Source organism: Vulpes lagopus, chromosome 1, assembly GCF_018345385.1.
Source record: "Vulpes lagopus strain Blue_001 chromosome 1, ASM1834538v1, whole genome shotgun sequence".
Classification (NCBI taxonomy): Eukaryota; Metazoa; Chordata; class Mammalia; order Carnivora; family Canidae; genus Vulpes; species Vulpes lagopus.
In genome coordinates, this window is record NC_054824.1 from 132799242 (window position 1) to 132826119 (window position 26878).

Consider the following 26878-nt stretch of genomic DNA (forward strand, 5'->3'; position numbering starts at 1 on the left):
ATATTTCAGCTATTATTTCTTCAAATAAATTTTCTGCCTTTTTTCTCCCTTCTGGGATGTTCTTATACTTGATGGAGTCACCTAGTTCCCTACATCTATTCTCTCTTTGCATAATTCTTTTCTTTTCTCATTTGTTCAGCCTAATTATTTTCCATTACTCTGGACATTAATTCATCCCTCTGCTTCCCCTAGCCTGCTATTTATTCCATCATGTGCATTTTAAAATTCGTTTATTGTGTTCTTCATCTCTGATTTGTTTTTTTATTTCTGTGTTAAGGTTCTCCACTCTTAAGTCCAGTATTTTTAGGACTATTACTTTAAATTCCCTACCAGGCATATTACTTATATATGTTTTGCTCAGGTCTCTTGCTGTGGTGTTGTGCTGTTCTTTCTTTTGGGACATATTCCTCTGTCTCATTTTGTCTAACTCTGTGTCTGTTTGTGTGTGTTAGGAAAGTCAGCTACATCCCTTGCTCTTAAAAGTAATGGTCTTATGAAGAAGCGATTCTGTAGTTCCCTAGAGCACAGTGTCCCCTGTTCACTGGGATCTGGCACTTCAGGGGTGTTTCCATATTACTGTGTCCTGTCCTCTTTTTCCTTCAGTGCAGTCATCTGCAGAGGCTCTCTTTGCCTACTGTGGGCAGTGTTTGGTCCCTAGCCAGGGTAGGAGTATGTTTTAACAAGGTATGTACCAGTCTGCTTGTGAAATGAGACCTGCTGCCAGTGCTGCCACGTGAGGCTAGCCCAAATAGATCTGTAAAGTATGCGTGGGTGGAGCACTCAACCTTAACAAGCCAACCCTTGGACTTTGCAGGGCCCACCTCAGCTGCTGCTATAGTCACTGCTACAGAGACTGAGGCCATGCAAAATGTGGGGGTTGGGAGATGCGATGCTGATGAAGTCTGTGCCTATCTTCTTGACCAAAGGCATTTGATGTTTTTATTGTAACCATTTTGAGGTGCCATAAAACACACCTGCAGAGGGCAGCAAACCTGATAAATGTTTGTGTTCTGAATGTACCATTGACTTGCCATTCCATCTCTCTTCTCCTCAGGCTTCTCTATTCCCTGAGATACAGTAATGAAATTAGGCCAATCAATAATCCTAAAATGGGCTTAGAAGGTTCAAGTGAAAGGAAGAATTGCATGTCTCTCACTTTACATCAAAAGCTAGAAATGATTAAGCTTTGTGAAGAAGGCACGTTGAAAGCTGAGACAGGTTGAATGCCAGGCTTCTTGTGCCAAACAGCCAAGTTGTAAATGCAAAGGAAATTAAAAATGCTACTCCAGTGAACACATGAATGATAAGGCAGTAAAACAGCCTTATGGTTGATATGGAGAAAGTTTTAGTGATCTGGATAGAAGAGCAAACCAGCCACAACATTTCTTTAAACCAAAGCCTAATCCAGAGCAAGGCTGGCTTCAATTCTAAGGCTGACAGGGGAGGAAGCTGCAGAAGAAAAATCTGAAGCTAGCAGAGGTTGGTTCACGAGGTTTGAGGAAAAAGCTGTCTCTATAACATAAAAGTGCAAGGCAAACTAGTAAGTTATCCAGAAGATCTAACTAAGATAATTAATGAAGGTGGCTATACAAAATAGCAGATTTTCAATGTAGACACAACATCTTCTATTGGAAGACGCTACCTAGGACTTTTAAAGCAAAAGAAATCAGTGCTTGGCTTCAAAGCCTCAAAGGACAGGCTGACTCCTTTTGTAGGGCTTACTGCAGCTGATGACTTTGTTAAAGCCAATGTTCATTAACCATTCTGAAAATCCTGGGACCTTTAAGAATGGTTAAATCAACTCTACCTGTGCTCTATAAATGGAACAACAAAGCCCCAATGATAGCACATCTGCTAACAAAGTTTACTGAATATTTTAAACCCACTGTTGAGACCAACTGTAGAGAAAAAGATTTCTCTCAAAATATTACTGCTTATTGACAATGTACCTGGTCACCTGATAACTCTGATTGGAGACATACAATGAGATGAATGTTGTTCTAATGCCTGCTAACACAACATCCATATTGCAACCCATGGACCAAGAAGTCATTTTAGCTTTCAAGACGTAATAGTTAAGAAATATGCTTCATAAGGCTATAGGTGCTATGACTAGTGATTTTCCTGATAGATCTGGGGATAAGTAAACTGAAAACCTTCTGGAAAGGATTCACTATTCTAGATGCCATTAAAAACATTCATGGTTCATGGGTAGATAGTTTTATCAACATTAACAAGACTCTGGAAGAAGTTGATTCCAATCCTCATGCATGACTTTGAGGAGTCCAAGACTTCAGTGGAAAAAGCAGTTGCAGATGTGGTGGAAATAGTGAAAGAACTAGAATTAGAAGGAGAGACTGAAGATGTGACTGAATTGCTGGCAATCTCCTGATAAAACCTGAATGGATGAGAACTGCTTCTTGTGGATGAGTGAAGAAAGTAGTTTCTTGAGATAGCTTCTACTCCTGGTGAAGATGCTATGAAGCCTGTTGATATTAACACAAAGGACTTAGAATATTACGTTAACTTAATTGATAAAATTGGTGGCAGGGTCTGAGAAGACAGACATCTATTTTGAAAGAAGTTTCACTGTGGGTAAAATGCTATCAAACAGCACAGCATGCTACAGAGAAACCATTCCTGGAAGGAAGTGTCAATCAATGCAGCAAACCTCATTGTTTTAAGAAACTGCCAAGCCACCCCCATCTTCAGCAACCCACCTCCCTATTAAGCAGCCATCAAGATGCAGGCAAGACCATCCATCAGCAAAAAGATTACAACTTACTGAAAGCTGATGGTGGTTAGTATTTGTTAGTAATAACATATTTTTAAATTAAGGTATGTACATTGTTTTTCTAGATGTCATACTTAATAGGCCATGGTATGGTATGAGCTTAACTTTTATATGCACCAGGAAACCAAAAAATTCATTTGCACTTGATTTACTGTGGTGATCGGGAACGGAACCTGCAAAATCTCTAAGGGATACCTGTACTAGTGTCCAACTGCTGTGTGGTTGCTGGAGAAAGCCTTGCATCGGTTCTCCTGCCAGAATTTCAATGTGCCCCAAGGCCTTACCACTGGAGACAGAAGTTGCTTAATCAATATTCATTCTCCTTTTTTAAACCCCAATTCCTGTTTGAGGAGACAACACTGCACAGCTAAATGTATTTCCTCGGTTTTCCCTGCAGCTATGAGTAAGTAATCTTTTGACTCTGTTCTGGCTAATGGCTATTGGAAGGCACTTCTGAGAAAACTATTGTTTTCCTGATAAAAAGGGATGGATTTTGCCAAAAGACAGTTTTTGTCGTCGTTTTGCCTTTTATTCTTCTTTTTCTTCCCTGGAACACAGACTGGAAGCTTGGAGGGACAGCCTGCATTCCTCAGTGATGAGGATGGAAGCGTATCCAAAGGTTGGTGCAAGAGAATCCAGAGGGAGACTTTTATCACTGACCTTCTCAAACAGCCGTGCCAGCCAAGTTCCAGATTTCTCGTTATGAGAAAAATAAACACCTATTTAGTTTAGACGTTGTAACTGGGTCTCTGATACATGCAGCCAAACACAATTCTAATTGACAAAGTCCTCACTTGTGCTCAGTTGCTCATAGCTTTTAGCAGCCATTTGAATCAGAGATGGCAATTTAGATTCCATGTTCCCTGAAAGCTCTTGATACTGAAATGTTGAGTCAAGTTAATCTATAACATTCATTCATTTACTAAGCATTCATGAAGTACCGGCTATGCCAGGCATTGAAGTGGGTGCTGGAAACAAAACAAAAATCTCAACCCTCGCATTTCTACATGAAAACTTCCTTTGTTGATACAAGGCTTTTTTTTCACCTTATTCCCATGGTCCTGAAAAGCCACATATGAGGAAGGTTTTGGCTTTGGGAAAGGTACTATATGCCACAATGTCTTCCTATGGTTTTCAACATTATAAAAGGGAAACAAAGAGGCTAATTTCTAACTCAGAGCAGAAGTTCCTTCAGGTACCTTCAAGTGTATCATCCTCCAGGTCTGCCAGAGTTGGTGCATTAGGGAGTGAGTACACGGAAGACTGGTTGAGTTGAGTCAGTTTTGAGATGCTGTTAATTGCCATGCTGCCCAATGGAATGGTGTGCTCTATGGAAACATTAGCAAAAAGAAACAGCCTTATTACCATGATCATAACTGGAATAACTCAAGCCCAGCTATTGTATGATCCCAGAGCTGAGAAATCTGATGGAAAGTTGAAGGAAGAGGATCAATGCACTATATGACCCAGAGCGCCAACCTTTTTTAAGCAATGGTCACAGGTGAAGAGACCTCCTGCATGCATTAGGGTAGAGTATTGAAAATTTAAAAAGGGTATGCTCAAAAAGAACACAGAAATCAGGGCTAGGGACCCTCTTTGAAGAGCAAAGGACCTAAAAATGTTTTTGCTCCCTCTTTCTCTTACATGAAGGCTTGTAATTCCCAAAGAAGTAACAGCTTTGATTATATAACTGACCCATTCTTCTCTTCTTGTAAGCTTTTCATGATTGAAGATCGCTTCCCCTCTATTTTTTTCTTACTCATCGCAGAGAACTTGACAGCCTTCCTGCCTGATTCTAGTCTTCTGACATTAGGGTATAAATAAGGAACAGGCAATTGTTATTCTTATTATATAGAATCCTTGTCATATAGGATGCTGGACACCGGATGGCATACAAAGACTTAGAAATCTGACTGCTGAAAAAACCTGAAAATACTAAAACAGCTAGTAAACAGACTATGGGAAGTCCAAGCAGAACAGACCATTAAAGAGGTAAACATCAGAAACTGCCTCTGCTGTTAAAGTAGCTATCCAGGAAAGGACAGAAAGGGGGATGGAAATGGGAACAGCATAGGAAGACTAGGATTGGAAGGATTAAATGAGAGGAGGTATTAGAATAATGAACCGGAATTCATTCATAAAAACTTTGTGACTTATTTCTTCTCTGAGGGGCGCTTGTGAAGGGGCTAGCCTGTCTTCACAATACGGGCAAGGGAAAATCTGACCTTTGGTCTGGTCATGTCCATTCTCTCTCTCACTCCAGACTCCAAAGGCCCTGGTCATGCTTCAAAGAAGGGCTCTTGTGACAGAAATTGTTTTTAGGCCGATGGAAGAAATAATTCCAAGCTAAAAGTTCATGTTAAATGCTTAGTAATAAGCTATAAAGTGCCTCAGGTCAGCTTTGAGAGAGAGAGAGACAGAAAGGCTTTGGGAATTATCATCCAAAAAAGAAAAAAAGGAAGTCAGAGCAAGAGGGCAGAGGAAATGAAGGGGAAAAGTCAGTTCTGCAGATCTGCTATGCAATAAAAATTGCCAAATTCTTTGTGACAGCATGGGGAGGTGCTAGGTACTTCCTGAAGACCAAAGTAGATCTGGGGAGGTGGTTGGAATGCAGAGGCAATAAAGGTCTCCTGTGGGCAGGGAAGTCTGTGGCAGGAATGAGCTGGACTCCAATGGATAGAACAGGGTTTCCTGGCTTATGAAATTTTATAGGAGTCTTCACTCAAACACACAGCACCATCTTTCATGTGTACACAGTACCAGCAATTTCTGAACCTACCAAGTTATGAGTTCCCACATCTGCAACATGAATGTCCTAAACACTTTAATACTAAAGATGACAATTTTAGAAATGAGGTGGGGAGATGTGAGGGACAGAAGTTAAAGATCTAGTATGTGAGTCATAGCCCTGTGATCAGTGCCATGCTGGGAATGAAGGAAGCTGCCCCTCTTAAGACGACCATCAGTGGCTGTCCTTTCAGCTCACTCTGAGGAGAATACTCTGAGGTGGAGTCATCGGAGGCTTTAAGTCTGAGGTGGTACAGGAATTTTGTGTAGTGATTAATGTTTTCTAGGAGCCTATTCCAAAAGGAAGCCTCTAAATTGAGCTTCCAGTTAGGTGCCAGCTAGACTCTGGCATAGTGGGTGGTAGGTGTGGGTGATAGGTGAAATAATGATGGTATCTGGACATTGCACCTAAGAAAACTCAAGAAAACCATCCCTATACCCAAACTCTCAGCCAGGGAAATGTTACCTTACAGCAAGAAGGCTGACTCACCATCCAGCTTCACACTCCATGTCATGTGGAAGCCATTGGTCATCAGGTAAAAATTCTTCACATCCTCAGGTAGCATGCAGTTATTTTTCTAAAATCACAAAGCAGCTGAGTGTTAGGTCAGGGCTGAGAAAGGGCACAGGGCTATGCCCCAAAGCATAGGGGAACATTCTGGTAATTATCTACAATCTCCATTAGCAAGTTCCACTTCAAGATAGCAATACAGGAGGCCCCTGAACTCGCTTCTTCCCATAGACACACCAAATCCAAAGCTATATAAGGAATAATTCCCTCCTAAAGAAATCCAGAAACTGGCTTAGTAACTCCTACACATTGGGTGAATGAGAAAAAAATGCATATTGAAATGGGTAGGAGAGGCTGTGACACAACTCACCACACCACCCTGCCCTGCCAACTGGGCACAGCAATACAGAATTAGGAGAGAATTCACAAATCCGCTCTTCCCTCTAAGGAGTGAAGGATTTGAGCCTTGTATCTGGCATACCGTCTTTTTAAGATGGTATATCATATCAGCTCATCTTTGAGAGATGAGATTCCCAGATATCTAGCTTTGAAAGCTAAAGGGGCTTGCTCCGTAAGATACATAAGGCTATATAACAAACCGAAAAACAGTTCTCAAAGGGCTCATGCATGAAAGCTAAAGGGGCTTGCTCCGTAAGATACATAAGGCTATATAACAAACCGAAAAACAGTTCTCAAATCTGCTCATGCAGATTTACCAACATAGGGTCTTTTGTAGAAGCAGCCAACTGAAAAGTACCCAGACTTTCTATGAAAGAGGCTTATTTGCTTATCTTGCAGCATCAGCCTGAGTGGCAACTACCTAATTTAATACACATCTAGGGGCTGACAGAAATACTCCCAAGAGAACAGAGAGGCTGGAGGGCACCATCTTCATGCTCTCTGCCTTGCTCCAGGTCAGCAGTATCTCCCAGAAAAGCACTTGTGCAGCCATCTGATGCACTGGCCTTTGCATCTGCTGCTCAAGGGACACACTCCTTTATTCCTTGGCTCTGGTGGCCAAGGGGCTTACATTTCCAGATCCCACAGGATTGTAACAAAGAAACAGTTCTTAATTGGCTATCCCACTGATGAAGGACAGTTGGAAGAAAGGCAGGCAGGGACAAGGGGCCCCCTGCCCTATGAAGATACCATACTTAAAAGGATTTTACGCCACCCTGTAAGAAATAGACATCCCACATCTGTGAAGTTCAGAGTTCCAAATAAGTTGAACCCAGAGCCCCATACCAAGACACATAATTGTCTAAGGAAAAGCAGAATCTTAAAAGTATCAAGAAAAAACTTCTTTTTTTTTTTTTTTTTTAAATTTTATTTATTTATGATAGGCACACAGTGAGAGAGAGAGAAGCAGAGACACAGGCAGAGGGAGAAGCAGGCTCCATGCACCGGGAGCCCGACGTGGGATTCGATCCCGGGTCTCCAGGATCGCGCCCCGGGCCAAAGGCAGGCGCCAAACCGCTGCGCCACCCAGGGATCCCAAGAAAAAACTTCTTAATGTACAAGGGAACCCCATAAAAGACTTAAGATTTTGTTTCAGCAAAAACTTTGCAAGACAGAATGGCGTGGCACAGTATATTCAAAGTATGGAAAGAAAGGAACTGCTAGCTAAGAATACTCTATTCAACAAAATTATCCTTCAGAATTTAGTGATAGAGTTTTCCAGACAAGCAAAATTAACGGAGTTCATCATCACCATTTCCTTAAATGGAAAGAGAAGCCATAGCGTATGAGAACTATAAAAGAAAAAAAATCTCACTGGTATAGGCAACCATATACCAAAGGTAGTATGTCAACTACTTATAAAGCTAGTATGCTGGTTAAAAGGCAACAGTACTAAAATCAACTGTATCTACAATAATTAGGAGATAAACAGTAATACAAAATATGACATAAATATAAAAAATGGGGAAGGGTGTAAAAATGCATTGCTTCTAGAATGTTTTCAAACTTAAGCAACCAAACCATCAACTTAAAATAGATGGTTACATACAGAGGGTGTTATACATGAACCTCAGGATAACCACAAACTAAAAACCTCTCATACACTAAAAACGAAGAGAAGGAAATCCAAACATAATACTAAAGAAAGTCACCAAATCATAAGACAACAAAAGAAGAAAGGAACACGAAAGAATTATAAAACAACCAGAAAACAATTGTGGCAGTAAGTAAATACCTATCAATAATCTACATCATACACATACACATTCAAGTCAATAAACTAGAAAGGGATTTGAAGGCTGGCAGAAGCAGCTCCACACAAAATATAGTAGTAGCTGAATGTAAAAGGCTAGGAAGGCGAGAAAGGTGGAAGGAGGCTGCCCATGTAGGGAGAGGACAAAGAAATGGGCCTTCATACCAGGGAGCTCATGCAGGGAGGACTAATCCCTATGGTGTGACTGAAAATCAGAGAAGCTGAACTGTGTAAATTTGGAGTGTGGCTCGGAGCCTGGAGATTTAGAAACCTGCTGATTCAGCAATGGGCTGAGCTGGGACAAGCCCAGTAGAACCAGTCCACCTGGGAGGGCAAGGCATAGCTGCATTGCTGCCCTTAAGGAGACAGCAGCTGAAGAGACAGGTAATATAGAGATAGCAGTTTACACAACACCAGGGGCAAATGGGAAACAGATCAGTTCATACAGATTTCAGAGCATGTTGGGGTACTTCTCTGAGAATGAGGGAGTTGGCAGGTGGCATCTTCCTCCTCCCACTCCCCAGGTGAACACAGGGCCCTCTGTGAGGCAGGCCTGCACAGACACTTGGTATCTAACCTGCGAGCAATGTGCCATGCCCACAAGTTCTCCTGAGGACTTGACCACTCCAAGCCTGCTAGCCTTGGCCCTGGGCTCAGGACAAAGTTTGCAAAACTTGTGCATCCCTCACTGATCTCTAGTGGATTCACAGCTGCCACCAGGCATCCCACTCAGTTGCCGCATATCCCCAGCTACTGTCACTTGCCAGCCTTGGCCATACCCAGCCATCCCTGGGCACTGTACACAGCTTTGGGCACCCAGGTAAGCTGGGAGGCTGCCCCAAGTTGCTATAGTGCTTCTACAAATCTGGCATAGAACTAGTGGCCCGGCACAAATTTTGCTAATGCCACTGCCCTGCCCCCAAGTTCTCTGGTGGGCATGCACCTGCTGAGCTGACCTGCCTGGGTCCCACTAACACCACAGTGAGCAAGCAGAGCCCAGAACAAGCAGAGTCAGCGCAGACAACTGCACTGAAAGTAAAAGTCACTCAGACACAACAGCAGGATATAAACAACATATACAGGATACTCTTCTGAACTGCCAGGTTCAGGTGAACAGAGGAGACTGCATTCTAGGACCTCTTCTTCATAAAGTCATTACTTTCAAAAGGTGAAGACATAGCTGACCTTCCTAACACAGAGAAACAGATAAAGAGAGGCAGACAAAATGAAGAGAAGATAAATTTAAACTAAACGAAAGAACAAGACAAGGCCATGGCCAATGATCTAAGTGAAACAAATATATGTAGCATGCCTGATACAGAATTGAAAGCACTGATCATAACACTCACTGGATTTGAGAAAAGAGTTGAGGACATCAGTGAGATCCTTAAAACAGAGATAAGGAACAACATAGCAGAGATCAAGGGCTCAATAAATGACATAATAAATGAAACATGCTTGACAGAATGAACAGCAGGCTGGATTAAGCAGAGGAACAAATTAATGACAGAGAAACACAGAGTAATGGAAAGTAATCAAGTTGAACAAAAGAAGAATTATGTAAAAAGAGAACAGACTTAGGGAACTCAGTGACTCCATTAAAAGTAATACCACGAGCATTTCTGGAGTCCTTGAAGAAGACAGACAAAAGGGGGAAGAGAATTTATTTGACAAAATAATAGCTGAAAACTTCCCTAATATGGGGAAGGAAACAAATATTCAGATCCAGGAGGAAGAGAAAATCCCCATCCAATTCAACAAAAACAGTTCCACCACCAAGACATGTTATAAGTAGCAAAATGTAGTGATTAAAACAAAAAGGCAGCAAGACAAAAGAAGACAGTAAGGTACAAGGGAAAACGCATAAGGTTAGGAGGGAATTTTTCAGTAGAAACTTTTCAAGAAAGAAGGGAGTGGCATTCAAAGTGCTGAATGGGAAAAAATCTGCAGCCAACAATAGTCTACCCAGTGAGGCATTCATGCAGAATAGAGAGCTTCCCAAACAAAAACTAAAGGAATTCATGATCACTAAACCAGCCCTGCAAGACATATTAAAGGGGATTCTTTCAGCGGAAAGGAGAGACCAGTGATAATATAAAGGCAGGAAACACAAAAGCTGTAGAAATGAATATTGCTGTGAAAAAGATGAGTCAAGAAATTCACAAGATAAAAGGATGTAAAAATATGACAATATATACCTAAAACGGGAGGAAAAGAGTAAAGAATGGGTTCAAACCTAAACAACCATCAACTTAATATACACTGCTCTATGCAAAATAGGTTATATACAAACCTAATGGTAGCCATATATCAAAACCACTGATAAAAGTCAAAGTACAAAGAGAAAGAAATACAAGTATATAACTAAAGAAAATGAGCAAAACACAAAAGAAAGACAAGGGTCAGAGAAAGTCTTCAGAAACAACCACAAAACAAGTAATAAAATGACAATAAATACATATCTATCAATAATTACTTTGAATGTAAATGGACAGAGGCAGAGGGTGACTGGTGAAAAACCAAGACCCATCCATATGCTGTCTACAAGAGACTCATTTTATACCTAAAGATTGAAAGTGAGGGGATGGAGAAACATCATAGAAATGGATGCCAAAAGAAAGCTTTAGTAGCAAACTTATATTGGGCAAAATTGATTTTAAAATAAAGACTGTAGGACAGCCTGGGTGGCTCAGCGGTTTAGCGCCGCTTTCGGCCCGGGTCAAAGTCCTGGAGACCTGGGGTTGAGTCCCGCATCGGGCACCCTGCATGGAGCCTACTTCTCCTTCTGCCTGTGTCTCTGCCTTTCTCTCTCTGGGTCTCTCATGAATAAATGGAAGTTTAAAAAAATAAAAAATAAAATAAAGGCTGTAACAAGAGACAAAGAAGGATACTATATGATAAAAGAACAAACCAACAAGAAGATATAACAGTTGTAAATATTTATGCATCCAACAGAGGAACCCCAACTACATAACAGTAACAAACATAAAGGAACTAACTGATAATAATAATAGTAGGAGACTTTAACACCCCATTTATGTCAATGGACAGATCATCTCAACAAGGAAAAAATGGCTTTTAGTGACACACTGGAACAGATGGATTGAACAAATATATTCAGAACATTCCAACCTAAAACAACAGAATATGCATTTTTTCAAGTGCACATGGAACATTCTCTAGAACAGATCACATATTAGCCCACAAAATAAACCTCAACAAATTCAAGAAGATGGAAATCATACCATACATATTTGCTAAGCACAACTCTATGAAACTAAAAGTCAGCCACAAGAAAAAAATCTGGAAAGACCAGATATACAGAGGTTAAACAGCCTGCTACTAAACAATAAATGGGTCAACAGAAATCAAAGAAGAAATTAAAACGTACAAGGAAACAAATGAGAATGAAAACACAACAGTCCATACAAATTTTAGGATTGTTTTTTCCAGTTCTGTGAAAAATGTTGATGGTATCTTAATAGGGACTGAAATGAATGTGTAGATTGCTTTGTATAGTTTAGACATTTTAACAATATTTGTTCTTTTAAAACATGAGCATGGCATGTTTTTCCATTTCTTTGTGTCTTCCTCAATTTCTTTCATAAGTGATCTACAGTTTTCAGAGTACAGATCTTTTACTTCTTTTGTTAGGTTTATTCCTAGGTATCTTACAGTTTCTGGCACAATTGTAAATGAGATCAATTCCTGATTTCCCTTTCTTCTGCCTCACTGTCAATGAATAGAAATGCAACTGACTTCTGTGCATTGATTTTATATCCTGCACCCTTGCAGAATTCCTGTATCAGTTCTAGTAATTTTTCGGTGGAGTTTTTCGAGTTTTCTTCATAGAGTATCGTGTTGCCTGAAAAGAGTGAAAGTTTGACTTCTTTTCTGCCGATTTGGATGCCTTTTATTTCCTTTTGTTATGTGACGGCTAAGGCTAGGACTTCCAGTACTGTGTTGAACAACAGTGGTGAGAGTGGACATTCCTGTTGTGTTCCTGACCTTAGGGAAAAGCTGTCAGTTTTTCCCCATTGAGGATGCCATTTACTGTGGGTTTTTAGTACATGGCCTTTATAATATTGAAGTATATTCCCTCTATACATACACTGTGGAGAGTTTTTATAAAGGAAGGATACTGTATTTTGTCAAATGCCTTTCTGCATCTATTGAAAAGATCACAAGGTTCTTGTCTTTTCTATTATTAATGTGGTAGAACCAGAAAACACCCTGAATAGCCAAAGTAATGTTGAAAACGAAAACCAAAGCTGGAGCATCACAATTCTAGACTTCAAGCTGTATTACAAAGCTGTAATCATCAAGACAGTATGGTTCTGGCATGAAAAAAGATACACAAATGAATAGAATAGAAAACCCATAAATAAACCCACAACTATACAGTCAATAAATCTTCAGAAAGCAGGAAATAACCAATGTAAAAAAGACAGTCAACAAATGGTGTTAGGAGAACTGGACAGTGATGTGTGAAAGAAAAAAACTGGACCACTTTCCTACACTAAACACAAAAATTAAAAGTGGATTGAAGACCTAAATGTGAGACCTGAAACCACAAAAATCCTAGAAGAAAACAGAAGCAGTAACCTCTCTGACATAGGCCATAGCAACATTTTTTCTAGATATATCTCCTGAAGCAAGGGATAAAACCAAATTAACTATTAGGACTACATCAAAATAAAAAGCTTCCATACAACAAAGGAAACAATCAACAAAACTAAAGGCAACCTACAGAATGGGAGAAAATATTGGCAAATGACACACTCAATAAAGTGTTAACATCCCAAATACAGAAAGAACTTATCAACCTCAATACCCAAAAACCAAATAATCCAATTTAAAAATGGGCAGAAGACACGGGGATAAATTTCTCCTAAGAAAATATATAGATGGCTAAAAGAGACATGAAAAGATGCTCAACATCAGTATCAGGGAAATACAAATCAAAACTACAATGAGATATCATCTCATGTCTATCAGAATGGCTTAAATCAGTAACAAGAAACAATAGGTGTTATTTGGAGAGGATGTGAGAAAAGGGAACCCTCTTATACTGCTGGTGGGAATGCAAATCAGTGTAGCCACTGTGGAAGACAGTATGGAGGCTCCTCAAAAAGTTAAAAATAGAACTAGCCTACAATCCGGCAATTGCACTACTGGGTATTTGCCCAAAGAACACAAAAACAGTAATTCAAAGAGATACATACATGCATTCCTATGCTTACTGCAGCATTATTTACAAGAACCAAACTATGGAAGGAGCCCAAGTGTCCACTGATTGATGAATGGATGAAGAAGAGGTGGGGTGTGCATGTGTGCACACACACACACACACGTATGTATGAGAATATAGATACTATTCAGCCTACAAAAGAGTGAAATCTTTCCATTTGCAATGACTTGGATGGAACTACAGAGTATCATAACAAACAAAATAAGTGAGTTAGAGAAAGAAAAACACCATATGATTTCATTCATATGTGGAATTTAAGAAACAAAACAAATGCTCAAAGTGGAAGAAAAAGTTAGACAATTTCAAAAACCAGATTAATTCTAGAAAACTGATGGTTACCAGAGGGGAGGTGAGTGGGGGATGGGTTAAATAGGTGATGTAGATTAAGGAGTGCACCTGTGATGAGCACAGGGCCATGTATGGAAGTGCTGGATCAGTATATTGCACACCTGAAACTAATAAAACAGTGTATGTTAACTGCAATTAAAATACAAACATAAAAAAATATTTTAAATGTAAATCAACTAAATACTCCAATCAAAAGACAGTAGCTGTACAGTAGCTGAACAGATTTAGAAAAAAAACAAACACACAGGAAAACAAGACTGATGCATTTGCTGCCTATAGAAGACGCATTTCAGACCTAAGGACACACCTAGACTGAATGTGAAGGGAAGGAAAAAGAGATTCTACATAAATGGAAATGAAAATAAAAGCTGGCGAAGCAGTACTTGTAAGAGAAAGAAGACTTTAAAACAGACTGAAAAAGAGATAAAGATTACATAATGATAAAGAGGTCAATCCAACAAGAACATATAACAATAGCTATGTGCCCAACATGGGAGAACCTAAACATGTAAAGAAATATTAACCTACCTAAAGGGAGAAATGGGTAATAATATAATAATACTATGGGATTTTTAACACCCCACATGCATCAGTGGATACGTCATCCAGACAGACAATCAATAAAACAGTGGCCTTAAATGACACATTAGACCAGATGGACTTAATAGATACATACAGAACATTCCATCTAAAAACAGGAGAATACACATTCTTTTTAAGTGCACATGGAACATTCTTTAGGACAGATCACATGTTAGGCCACAGAACAAATTTCAATAAATCTGGAAGACTGAAATCATATCAAGCATCTTTTCAAACAACTGTGACATGAAATGAGAAATCAATAAGAAAAAAAAACTGGAAAAAACCACAAACACATGGGAGGCTAAACAACATGCTACTAAACCACCAATGGGTCAAACAAAGAACTCAAAGAGGAAATCAAAAAATACTTTGTGACTAATAAAAATGAAAACACAACATTCCAAAATACATGAGATGTAGCAAAAACTGCTCTCAGAATGAAGTTTATAGTAATGGAGACCTAACTCAAGAAACAAGAAAAATCTAAATAAAAGTCAAACTTTACACCTAAAGGAACTAGAAAAAGAATAAATGAAAGTAAAAGACAGTAGAAGTAAGTAAATAATAGAGATAAAAGCTAAAATTAGGGCAGCTCGGGTGGCTCAGCAGCTTAGCGTCGCCTTTGGGCCAGGGTGTGATCCTGGGGACCTGGGATCGAGTCCCGAATCAGGTTCCCTGCATGGAGCCTGCTTCTCCCTCTGCCTGTGTCTCTGCCTCTCTCTGTCTCCCATGAATAAATGAATATAATCTTTTTAAAAAAAGATCAAAACTAAAATTAATGAAATAGGCTAAAAAAATAAAAAAGATAAATGAAACTAAGACATGATTCTTTGAAAAGATAAACAAAACTGATAAACTCTTAGTGAGGCTCATCAAAAGAGGGCTCAAATAAATAAAAACAAAAATGAAAGAGAAATTACAACTGAAACCATAAAAATACAAAGGATTATAAAATACTACTACAAATAATTATACACCAGCAAATTGGACAATCTAGAAGAAACGGATATACTCCTAGAAGCATACAATTTTCCAAGATTGAATCAGGAAGACACAGAAAATCTGAACAATTACTAGTAATAAAATGGAATCAGTAATAAAAATATCTCACCACAAACAAAAGTCCAGAACCAGATGGCAAGGGAATGCTACCAAATATTTAAAGAAGAGTTAATACCTAATATCTATACTTCTGAAACTATTCCAAAAATTGAAGAGGAAAGAACACTTCCTAACCCATTGTACAAGACCCTGATACCCAAATTAGATAAAATTTCTAATGAACATAGATGGAAAAATCCTTAACAAATATTAGCAAACTGAATTCAATGATACATTTAAAGGATCATATGCCATGATCATGTGGGATTTATTCCAGGGATGAAAGGATAGTTTGGTATCCACAAACCAAACCAATGTGTTATGCCACATTAACAAAATGAAGGATAAAACTCATGTGATCATCTCAGTAGTTGCAGAAGAAGAGCTTGACAAAATTCAACATTTATTTATGATAAAAACTCTCAATGAAAAGTGGATATAGAAGTGAACACACCTCAACATAATAATGGCCATGTATAACAAACCAACAGCAAACATCACACTAGCAGTAAAAAGCTGAAAACTATTCCTCTAAGCTCAGGAATGAGAAAATGTCTGTTCTTGCAACTTTCATTCAACACAGTACTTGAAATCCAACAATAAAAGAAATAAAAAGCATATAAACTGAAAGAAATAAGTAAAACGGAACTATCTGCAGATGCCATGAACATAAAGTAACATAAAGAAATGCTGCGTTTTTATACACCACTACCAATCTTTCAGAAAGAGATATTAAGAAAACAATCCCATCTACAATTTCATCAAAAATAATACCTAAAAATAAATTTAATAAGAGGTGTACTCTGAAAACTATGTAACATTGATTTAAAAAATTGAAGATGGCGCAAGTAAACGGGGATATCATGCTAATGGATTAGAAAAATTAATATTGGTAAAATGTTCATACTACCCAAAAAGATATACAGATTCGATGCAATCCTTAAAAAATACCAATGACATTTTTCACATAACTAAAATAAACAATCCTAAAATTTGTATGGAACCACAAAAGACCCCAAATAGCCAAAGCAATCCTGGGAAATAACAAAATTGGAGGTATCACACTTCCTGACTGCAAACTATACTACAAAGGTATAGTAATCAAAACCATATGGTACTGGCACAAAAGCTGACACACAGATCAAGAGAACAGAGAACCCAGAAATAGATCCATAGCTTTATGGTTAATTAATATATAACAAAGGAGGCAAGAATATATAATGGGGAAAAAAGAGCCTCTTCAATAAATGGTGTTGGGAAAACTGGAGAGCTGCATGCAAAAGAATGAAACTGAACCACTTTCTTACACTCTATACAAAATTTACCTCAGAATGGATTAAAGACTTAAAAGTAAGGCCTGAAACCATAAGACTCATGAAAGAAAAACCACTGGACACTGGTCTCAGCAACAATTTTTTGGATCTGTTTCCTCAGGCAAGAGCAATAAAGCAAAAATAAACAAATAGGACTAAATCAAATTAAAACAATTGCACAGCAAAGGAAACATCAACAAAAAGAGAAGGGAAATAACATTTCTAAATGATACATCCAATAAGGGGTCAATATCCAAAATCCATAAAAAAAACCCTCATGCAACTGAACACCATAAAAATCCAAACAATCCAATTAAAAATGAGCAGAGGGCCTGAATAGATATGTCTCCAAAGCAGACATACAGATGGCCTATTGACACATTTTGAAAAGATGCTCAACATCACTCATCATCAGGGTGATGCAAAACAAAACCACAATGAGATATTACCTCACACCTTTCAGAATGGACAGTAAACACACACAATAATATCGGTGAGGATGTGGGAAAAGGGAACCCTTGTGCACTGTTGGTGAGAATGCAAACTGGTACTGTTGCTATGGAAAACAGTATGAAAATTCCTTTAAAAATTAAAAATAGAGGGATGCCTGGGTGGCTCAGCAGTTAAGCGTCTGCGTGATCCTGGAGTCCCACGATCGAGTCCCACATCGGGCTCCCTGCATGGAGTGGGCTTCTCCCTCTGCCTGTGTCTCTGCCTCTCTCTCTCTCTCTCTCTCCCCCTGTATCTCTCATGAATAAATAAACAAAATTTTAAAACAATTTAAAAATAGAACTACAATTCCAGACAAGTCCATTTCTGGCTATTTATCTGGAGAAAATGAAAACCCTAATTCAAAACCCTTATGTTCACAATAGCATTATTTACAACAGCAAGATATAGAAGCAACCTAAGTGTTCATGGATACATGAATGGATAAAGAAAATGTGGTTTGTGTGTGTGTGTGTATATATATATATAGAATATATACATGGAATACTATTCAGCCTAAGAAAGAATGAAATCTTACCATTTGCAACAAAAAAGACAGACCTAGAGGAAAAGTATACAAAGTGAAATAGATCAGAGAAAAATAAGTATCATATGATTTCACTTATATATGGAATCTAAAAAATAAACAGAATGAACAAAGCAAAAGAAAACAGACTCATAAATACAGAGAACTGGTAGTTGTTTGGACAGAGGTGAGTGAGGAATGGATAAAATAGGTAAAGGAGATTAAGAGGTCCAGTCCAACTTCCAGGTATAACATAAATAAATCACAGGGATGTAAAATACACCATGAGAATAACTTCAGTTTTTTTTTTTATAGAAAAGATTTTATTTATTTATTCATGAGAGATACACACAGAGAGAGGCGGAGACACAGGCAAAGGGAGAAGCTGGCTCCATGCAGGAAGCCTGATGACTCCAGGATCACGCCCTGGGCTGAATGAATGGAGGCGTTCAACCGCTGTGCCACCTAGGTGTCCCTAACTTCAATTTTAAGGACATGCAGAGACTGAAAGTGGAGAGATGGAAACAGACATTTCACACAAATTGAAACCAAAAAGAGCAGAGGTAGCTTTACCTGTATCAGAAAAAAACACCCTTTAAGACAAAGGCTGTAATAGGGAAAAAAGATCATTATTTAATGATAAAAGAGTCAATCTGAGAAGAGGATACATCAAATTAAATATATAAATCAAATTATTAGCAGGCCTAAAGGGAGAAATAGATAGCAATACAATAATAATAGGGTATTTCAATACCCTATTTCCATCAATGAATAGATTATCCAGGCAGAAAATCAATAGAGGCACTGGACTTAAATGAACATTAGACCAGATGAACTTAATAGACGCTTACATCCACAAGCAGAATACACATTTTTCTCAAGCACATATGGAACACTCTTCAAGACAGAAGAGTGGCTCCCAAACAAGTCCTAATTAATTTAAAAGACTGAAATCGGGGATCCCTGGGTGGCTGGGTGTGATCCTGGAGTCCTGGGATCGAGTCCCACATCGGGCTCCCTGCATGGAGCCTGCTTTTCCCTCTGCCTGTGTCTTTGTCTCTCTTGGTGTCTCTCATGAATAAATTAATAAAATATTTAAAAAAATAAAAATAAATAAAAAGACTTAAATCATATCAAGTATCTAATCACAATGGTATGAAACTAGAAATCAATGAAAAGAAAACTGGAAATTTCACAAGTATGTAGAAATGAAACAACTTGCTCAGAATCAATGGCTCAAAAAAGAAATCAAAAGAGAAATAAAAAATGATCTGTGACCAAAGAAAATGGAAATACAACATGCCCAAACTTAGGGAATTAGCAAAAGCAGTTCTATGAGGGAAGTTATGGTGATAAATGCCTACATTAAGAAATCAGAAAAACCTCAAATAAGCAATCTAACTTTACATCTCAAGGAACTAGAAAAAGAACAAACTAAAGAGAAAGAAGGAAATACCACAGATTAGAGCAAAAATAAAGACTAACAAGATAAAACATCAGTGAAACTAAGAGTTAAAAAAAAAAAGAAAAAGATAAGCCTTTAGCTAGAATCCCCAAGACAAAAAGAGGACTCAAATCGGAAATGAAAAGGAAGGGGCAGCTCAGGTGGCTCGGTGGTTTAGCACTGCCTTCGGTCCAGGGCCTGGTTCTGATGACCCAGGATCGAGTCCCACGTCGGGCTCCCTGCATGGAGCCTGCTTCTCCCTCTGCCTCTCTCTCTGTGTCTCTTATGAATAAATAAATAAAATCTTAAAAAAAAAAAAAAAAGAAATGAAAAGGAAGACATTACAAGAGATACCACAGAAATACAGAGAATGAGAAAAACCAATGTTTTTGCTGATGATGCTTGGGTGGCTTGGTGGTTGAGTGATCCAGGTTGTGATCCCGGGGTCTTGGGATCAAGTCCTGGCATCGGGCTTCCCCCAGGGAGCCTGCTTCTCTTTCTGCCTAGGTCTCTGTCTCTCTGTGTCTCTCATGAATGAATAAATAAAATCTTTAAAAAATAAAAATAAAAGAGAAAAACTAGTTCAAGTAATTATATACCAACAAACTGGAAAACCTAGAACAGGAAAATTCGTAGAAATATTCTATCTCCTAAGACTGAATCATGAGTAGAAAATCTGAACAGGCAAATTACTAGTAAGGACACTGAATCTGTAATTAAAAGCCTCCAAACAAAAATCAAGGACCAGATGGCTGTTACGTATAATTCATAATTGAATTCTACCAAACATTTAAATAATTATTAAAAAGTAAAATATTTTTATTTTAATAAAATAAAAAATAATTTTAATAAAATAAAAACATAATTATTAAAATATTTGTCTCAAACACATCCAAAATATATGAGGAAGAAACACTTCCAACCTCATCTTACGAGGCTGGCATTACCTTGCAACCAAAACTAACACAGGCACTATAAGAAAATTACAGGCCAATAGCCCTGATGAACATAGATGCAAAAATATACTCAAAAAGTATCAGCAAACCAAAACCAAAAACATATAAAAAAATATCATACAGCCTGATCAAGTGGGATTATTTCAGAGATGCAAGGATGGTTCAACATTGAGAAATCAATGTCAAACACCACATTACCAAAATGAAGTATAAAAACCACATGATTATCTCAGTAGAATCAGAAAAGGCATTTGACAAAATTCAATACATTCATGACAAAAACTTTCAACAAAGTGGGTTGAGAACATACCTCAACATAATAAAGGCTGTATGTGACAAACCCACAACAAACATCATACTGGATGAGAAGCTAAAGCTTTTCCTTTAAGATCAAGAACAAGGCAATGATGCCCACTCTTGGTAGACTCCTGGAAGCCAAGGCCAGAAAAATCAGGCAAGAAATAGCAATATAAGGCATCCAAATCAGAAAGGAAGAAATAACACAGTCTCTATCTGCAGATGACCTATTATTTAGAGAAAACTCTAAAGGCCCCACAAAAAAACTATTAGAACTAATACCCCAAACCAATAAAATTGCAGGATACAAAATCAACATACGGAAATCAACTACATTTCTATGCACTAATAACTATCAGAAAGAGAAATTAAGAAAACAGTGTCATTTACAGCTATATCAAAAAGAATAAAATACCTAGGGATAAATTTAATGAACGAGGTGAAAGACCTATATACACCGAAAATTCTAAGACACCAATGAAAGAAATAGAAGAAAAATGCAATATATATGAAGACACAATATTCATGGATTGGAAGAAAAGGGATACAATCCCTATCAAAATCCCAATGGTGTTTTTCACAGAAATAGAAAAAAAACAGTCCTAAAGTCTGTATGGATTCACAGAAAACCCAAAAAGCCAAAGCAATCTTGAGAAAAAAGAACAAAGCTAAAGGCATTACAGTTTTTTTTAAATCTCAAACTGTATTACAAAGCTATTATAATTAAAACTGAATGGTACTGGCATAAAAGCAAACACATACATTGGGAGAGCCCAGAAATAAACCTACACATCCATGGTAAATTAATTTCTGACAAAGGAGCCAAGAAAATGCAATGCAGAAAAGATAGTTTCTTCAATAAATGGTGTTAGGAAAACTGGAAAGCCACAAGTAAAAGAACTAAATTTGGCCACAATCTTACAGCATACACAATAATCAACTCAAAATGGATTAAAGAGTTGAATATAAGACCTGAAACCATAAAACTCCTAGAACAAACCATATGGGGTAAACTTAACATTGGTGTTGGGAATGTTTTTCTATTTGGCACCAGAAGCAAAGGCAACAAAAACAAAGATAAACAAGTGGGATATATCACATCACTTGTTAGGTACCACTAAAGGAAACCATCAACACAGTGAAAAAGTAACCTAGTGAATGGGAGAAAATATTTGCAAATCATTTACCTGATATGGGGTCAATATCTAAAATATATAAAGAACTCATAAAACTCAATAGAAAAAACAATCTAATTTACAAACAAATTGAGGAACTAAATAGACATTTTCCCAAATAAGACATACAAATGGCAACAAGTATATGAAAAGGTGTTCAACAGCACTAATTGTCAGGGATATGGAAATCAAAACCACAATGAGGTATCACCACCTCACACCTGTTTTGACTATTATCAAAACGACAAGTGCTGGTGAGGACGCAGGGAAAAAGAGATCCTTCTGCAGAGCCCGGGTCGGTCCGCGGGCGCACCTGCCGCCGCCCGGGGCGAGGCCGCTCGCAGCACACCTGGCACCGGCGGCCCCTGCGGACGGACGGAGGAGCCCCCTCGCCTGCCGCCCTGCCGGTCCGCGGGCGCAACAGTCTGGAGAAATACGAGAGCAGCTGATGAAAACGCTGAGAACCTGAAATGCTGCTTTTTCCCAGAGACATTTCATTTCCCATCTCTCCCGGACTATTCCTGAGGCGCACGCAGACACACAGACCAGGGGACTGTGCAGAGGACAGGCAGGGCTCCTTGGCTCCCTCTGGCCTCCAGGTCTAGGGGATGCTCATGACCCCACCCTAGGACCTCAGGAGCTTGGCTCTCCTCGCCCCGCTTGCCACCGCTGTCTCCCACAAGAAAAAAAAAAAAAAAGACATACAAATGTCCCACTTCTGGTGGGAATATGAATTGGTACAGTCACTACGGAAAACAGTACAGAGGTTCCTCAAAAAATTAAAAATAGGAACTACTATATGGTGCAGCAATTCCACTTCTGGGTATTTATTTAAAGAAAATATAAACACTAATTCAAGAAGATCTATGCATCTCTGTTTCAGTGCAGCACTATTTACAAAAGCCAAGATAGGGAAAAAAACCTGTGTCCACTAATGGCTGAATAAACGAAGAAAGTATGGTCTACATACACACACAACACACACACACCGTGGAATATTATTCAGCCACAAAAAAGAATGAAATCTTGCTATTTGTGACAACATGGATGGATCTCTAGGCTAAGTGAAAGAAGTCAGATAAATACTATATGATTTCACTTCTAAGTGGTATCTAAACAAACAAGCACATAGCTACAAAGGATAAATTGGTGACTGTCAGAGGCAGGGGTGAGGAATGGGCAAAAATCGGTCAAAAAGTATAAATTTCTAGTTCTAAGTAAGTTGAGATCTAAAATACAGCAAGGTCACTGGAGTTGACAATATTGTACTGTGTATTTGAAAGTTGCTAGGCAAGGAAATCTTAAAAGTTCTCATTATAAGAAAAATAAAACTTAAAATTATGTGTGGTGATGAATGTTAAGTAAATATATGGTGGAAATCATTATATATAGATATATCAAATGTTATACATCTAAAACTAATACAATGTTGTATGTCAATTATATCTCAGTAACATTTAAAATAAGAACAACTCCATTAGAGGAGGCACAGTCTGTAGGACAATCTCCAGCTGGATCTTTTTTTTGCCTCACCAGATAAGGCCGAGTATGCGTCTGCCCTGCAGTTGACAATGGTTCAGCGGAGAGGCGTTAACTGGAGAAAGGGCTAAAGAAGCAGCTGAGGATGTGGCGGCTTAGGGGAACAATGTCTGAGGGGAGAATCTAGGCAAACTTCTGATGATAGTGGAAGAAAATAATTACTGCCATAAATTCCAGACCCATGCTCACAAATTACTTTTTGAAATAAAGTATTGGATAAATAAGAACATCTTCAAAGTGAAGAGCATATACTTCTCGAGCATTTAATGTAATGAGCCTAAGAGTTCTGAAAGGTTTTAGGAAGTAAAAATGTACAACAGGACATGAACAAGTATTTCATATGGATAGCAAATTATCTAATCTGGGTGGAAAGAATAAAGGAACATCTTAGCATTCTTTCAGGAAGCCCTAGGAGCATGCCCTAAATTCTACATAACTCACATCAGTGCACATGCCTGATCAGTCTTCTCTAGCCCATCAAGCCCCTGGAGTGTACAGAAAGATGAGTTCTTCACTTCCTTTCCTGGATCCTTCTTGTCAGGGCTATACAGACAGAAGGGCAACATAATAGTAACTCCATTCAAAACTCTTGGCTTATCGGACCCCTGAGATGAGATACTGAACACTGCTCTAGGTCACACTGCTGGTCAGTTCTAGGCTGCCAGTGCATGGGCGAGTTAGAGCCTAGCAGGACAATCTGCGTTTACTTTCCAATTCTGCCACTAGCTGAGTGACCTTGAATGCCACTTAAACTCTGTGAATCCAGGTTCAAGAATAATCTCTAAGACAGTCTAAAAACCACTGGAGACAGGAGGAGGTGGAAGCTTGGCAGGTAATTAAGATTTTAGAACGGTATCTTCAAGAACTATAGGTGAGAAGCAAACTTCAACCTTGCAGATGATTTTAAGCAGTGTTTTTAAATTACTGTATGCACAACAGCTGTCATTTTAATGAAATGGGTTTTTCATTTTCCTGATCTATGAAAGAAAATATGCATTGTGATCAGTTTTGTTTGATCTTTTGCCATCTAGTTCCCAATCTCACAGATGTGTAACCTAAGGGATTCTCTGACTCCTTGGCTAATTTACTTATTTTCCTACTTAGTCAGCTGTCTGGAGTTTAGGGCTTAGTGCCTCATGAATGGCACATCCTATGTGCCCTTCAGAGAGGAAATGTGTGTACACAGATGCTGTTCTCCCATCCCCAGAACCCTAGCAAGGGACGCCTGTTAGTGTTCTGACAAAATTCTCCTTCCTTCTTGTCCCCCCCAAAGTCCAGGATCTACTCAGATTTTGGTCACTAGTGCCATCTAGTGGTGGAGATGTGGAAACTACTGTCTACCAGACTTTCTAACCTGGATTCCATGAAAAATCCCAGCTGAGAAGGGCTAAGGTGGCATTCATTGTTCATCTTTAAATTAGGCTGGAGAATTTCAGTAGTAATGATTATATTATATATAATAAATATTATATTATATATCTATATATTAATATAATTAATTATATTAATAATTAATATTAGTCTCCAGCTAACACCTCTCTGTGTTAATATATAATATTATATTACTATAATATTTATAATAATATAATATTTATTGTTTATTTCAGTAAGGGAAGAAATTCTTGTATTATTTTATACTATCACTGAAAAAATTATTCAGGATTCATAAACAACAAAAATCAGTGAAATCAAATTTTAATACACTGAAATACTAATATATACATATAAAATTTCAAGTAGATCAAGTTCATGAAAATCTTAAGCCTGCACTGTCATTATTACATACATCACCATGGGCCCTGGCTCTGCTGCTTCCTTGCTGCAGATCTCACCACCAGGCATCCCAGACTGTGGCTGGTCCTGCAGTACATCTGTCCCTTCCTTCAGAGTGGGGCTTTGGGTGACTCCTTTACCCTGGCCAGCAACTCAGAGCTACTGACATTTTAATTTCTCTCCTTCCCAATCTGGAAAAAGACTGCTCTTCTGTAGGTAACAATCTGGCAACTTCAGAGGGCTTCTCCCCACCAGATTCATGCTGTCTTTATTTTGTGGGGCACAGGGGAGGAGGATGAATGAGGGGGTATCAGGAATGGAAGGAGTATTTGGGGAGAAAGTCAAGAGAGAATCTCACTGTTACCAGTGTCTGAAATAATAAGGTGGCATCAACATTGTACTGCAATCTCTGTAGCCCACTACTGATTCTGCAGTTTCCAATTTTCATTTTTCTTTTCTTCTTCCAAGGAGGCTACCTACAATAACTTCTTTAAGTTACACTAGGAAGAGGCCACCACAAGTGGTATTACTAGTTCATCAAATGAAGGACTTGAGCCACTCTGATATTTTGGAAGCTATCAGCTTTATTTCCAGAAACCTTCCTGAGGACTGCCTGAGCCTGGAGGGAATGAATGGCTAAGCGCGGTCCCCTTCCTCATGTTCATCTTCTCTACTGTAGGAATCCTGTATCCCACTGGTCCCTCCCTCTCAGAGTTCACTGTATGGGGGAAGTGGGCAGGGCAGCAGATGCAAGAGCAGGCAGGCAAGGAAGCTAGGGCACAGAAACTAATGGTTCTTTAAGTGCTTGTCCATGCTAGGCAGGCTTTCCGTACACCTGTTGACAAGCACAGTGGAAGAAGAATTGCCCAAGACACCCCTCGCACTAAAATCTAATTGGAAACTGAGGCGATGAGGATAACTGCTCTATCAAAACTCTTCTCAGGGAGGGTGTCCTGTCCCATGGAATAAAAGGAAATCTCGATGGGCTGTACAGGTATAGGGCAAGACATCTGGGAAAACTTGCAAATATATCCTCAAATGCTCACCTAAAGAGACGGGGAAGGGCTAGTTAACTGAAGCCTTCTGTCTTGGTGGGTGGCACATGAAAGTTTGGGTCTGAGTTGCTTAAGACTCAGAGGAGAGGCAACATACTCTCCCCAAAATCCTTTCTGCATATAACCACCAAGGCTTCCTTTTAAAATGCACAACAAAAAATATATAAATATTGGCCTGGGACACCAATGTCTTGCTGAAACTCTATATATGGCAGATATCACCCAACACAGCCTGTCAACAGCAATGCCGTCAGCTTAACTAGTCACCAGGCTTCTACAACACGAGGGGAACTCTTGCCCCTGTGGCCTCCTTGCTTCAGAGACACTGGCTACATTGCCTGATTCTTGGGGTTGCAATTAAAGAATGCTTATGGAAAAGAAGGTGAGTCACCTAGGGAAAATTCTATATTCTTTCTGACCTTTGTATTTTATCTAATTCACTCATTTAGTAAAAGTTAAAAAAAAAACCTATTAAAGGAGGTATGGAACAAATACTGTGTTGGGCACTAAGAATGGAAAGGAATGGGGCAAGGTAGAGAGGAAGCTGTGGCAGATACACGGATTACTTATTTAAATCCATATTCCTCCTTGACAGAACCCCAATTTTGTCCGAGATGATAATGTGCCCAGTTCAATACTTGTTTTTAGGCTCTCCTCTGCAACTAGTGCAGGACATTAAAGTGTAAAAACTCAAGTCCAACAAAGGGGGTTCTAGAATAACT

At 38.7% G+C, this 26878-nt stretch overlaps 1 protein-coding gene across 4 annotated transcripts in view; it reads right to left on the minus strand.

Annotated features, from left to right (window-relative positions):
* Positions 1 to 26878, minus strand: part of TPGS2 (tubulin polyglutamylase complex subunit 2) — a 69671-nt gene that overhangs the window by 11270 nt on the left and 31523 nt on the right. For 3 of the 4 annotated variants that reach the window (XM_041743651.1, XM_041743634.1, XM_041743641.1), the window contains exons 3-4: positions 6072 to 6159; positions 3994 to 4122 (exon numbers count right to left, since the gene is read on the minus strand). In XM_041743651.1, coding sequence (XP_041599585.1) covers positions 3994 to 4122; positions 6072 to 6159 — 217 coding nt within the window. The remainder of the gene's footprint in view (positions 1 to 3993; positions 4123 to 6071; positions 6160 to 26878) is intronic. The other variant, XM_041743627.1, reaches the window with a different exon arrangement.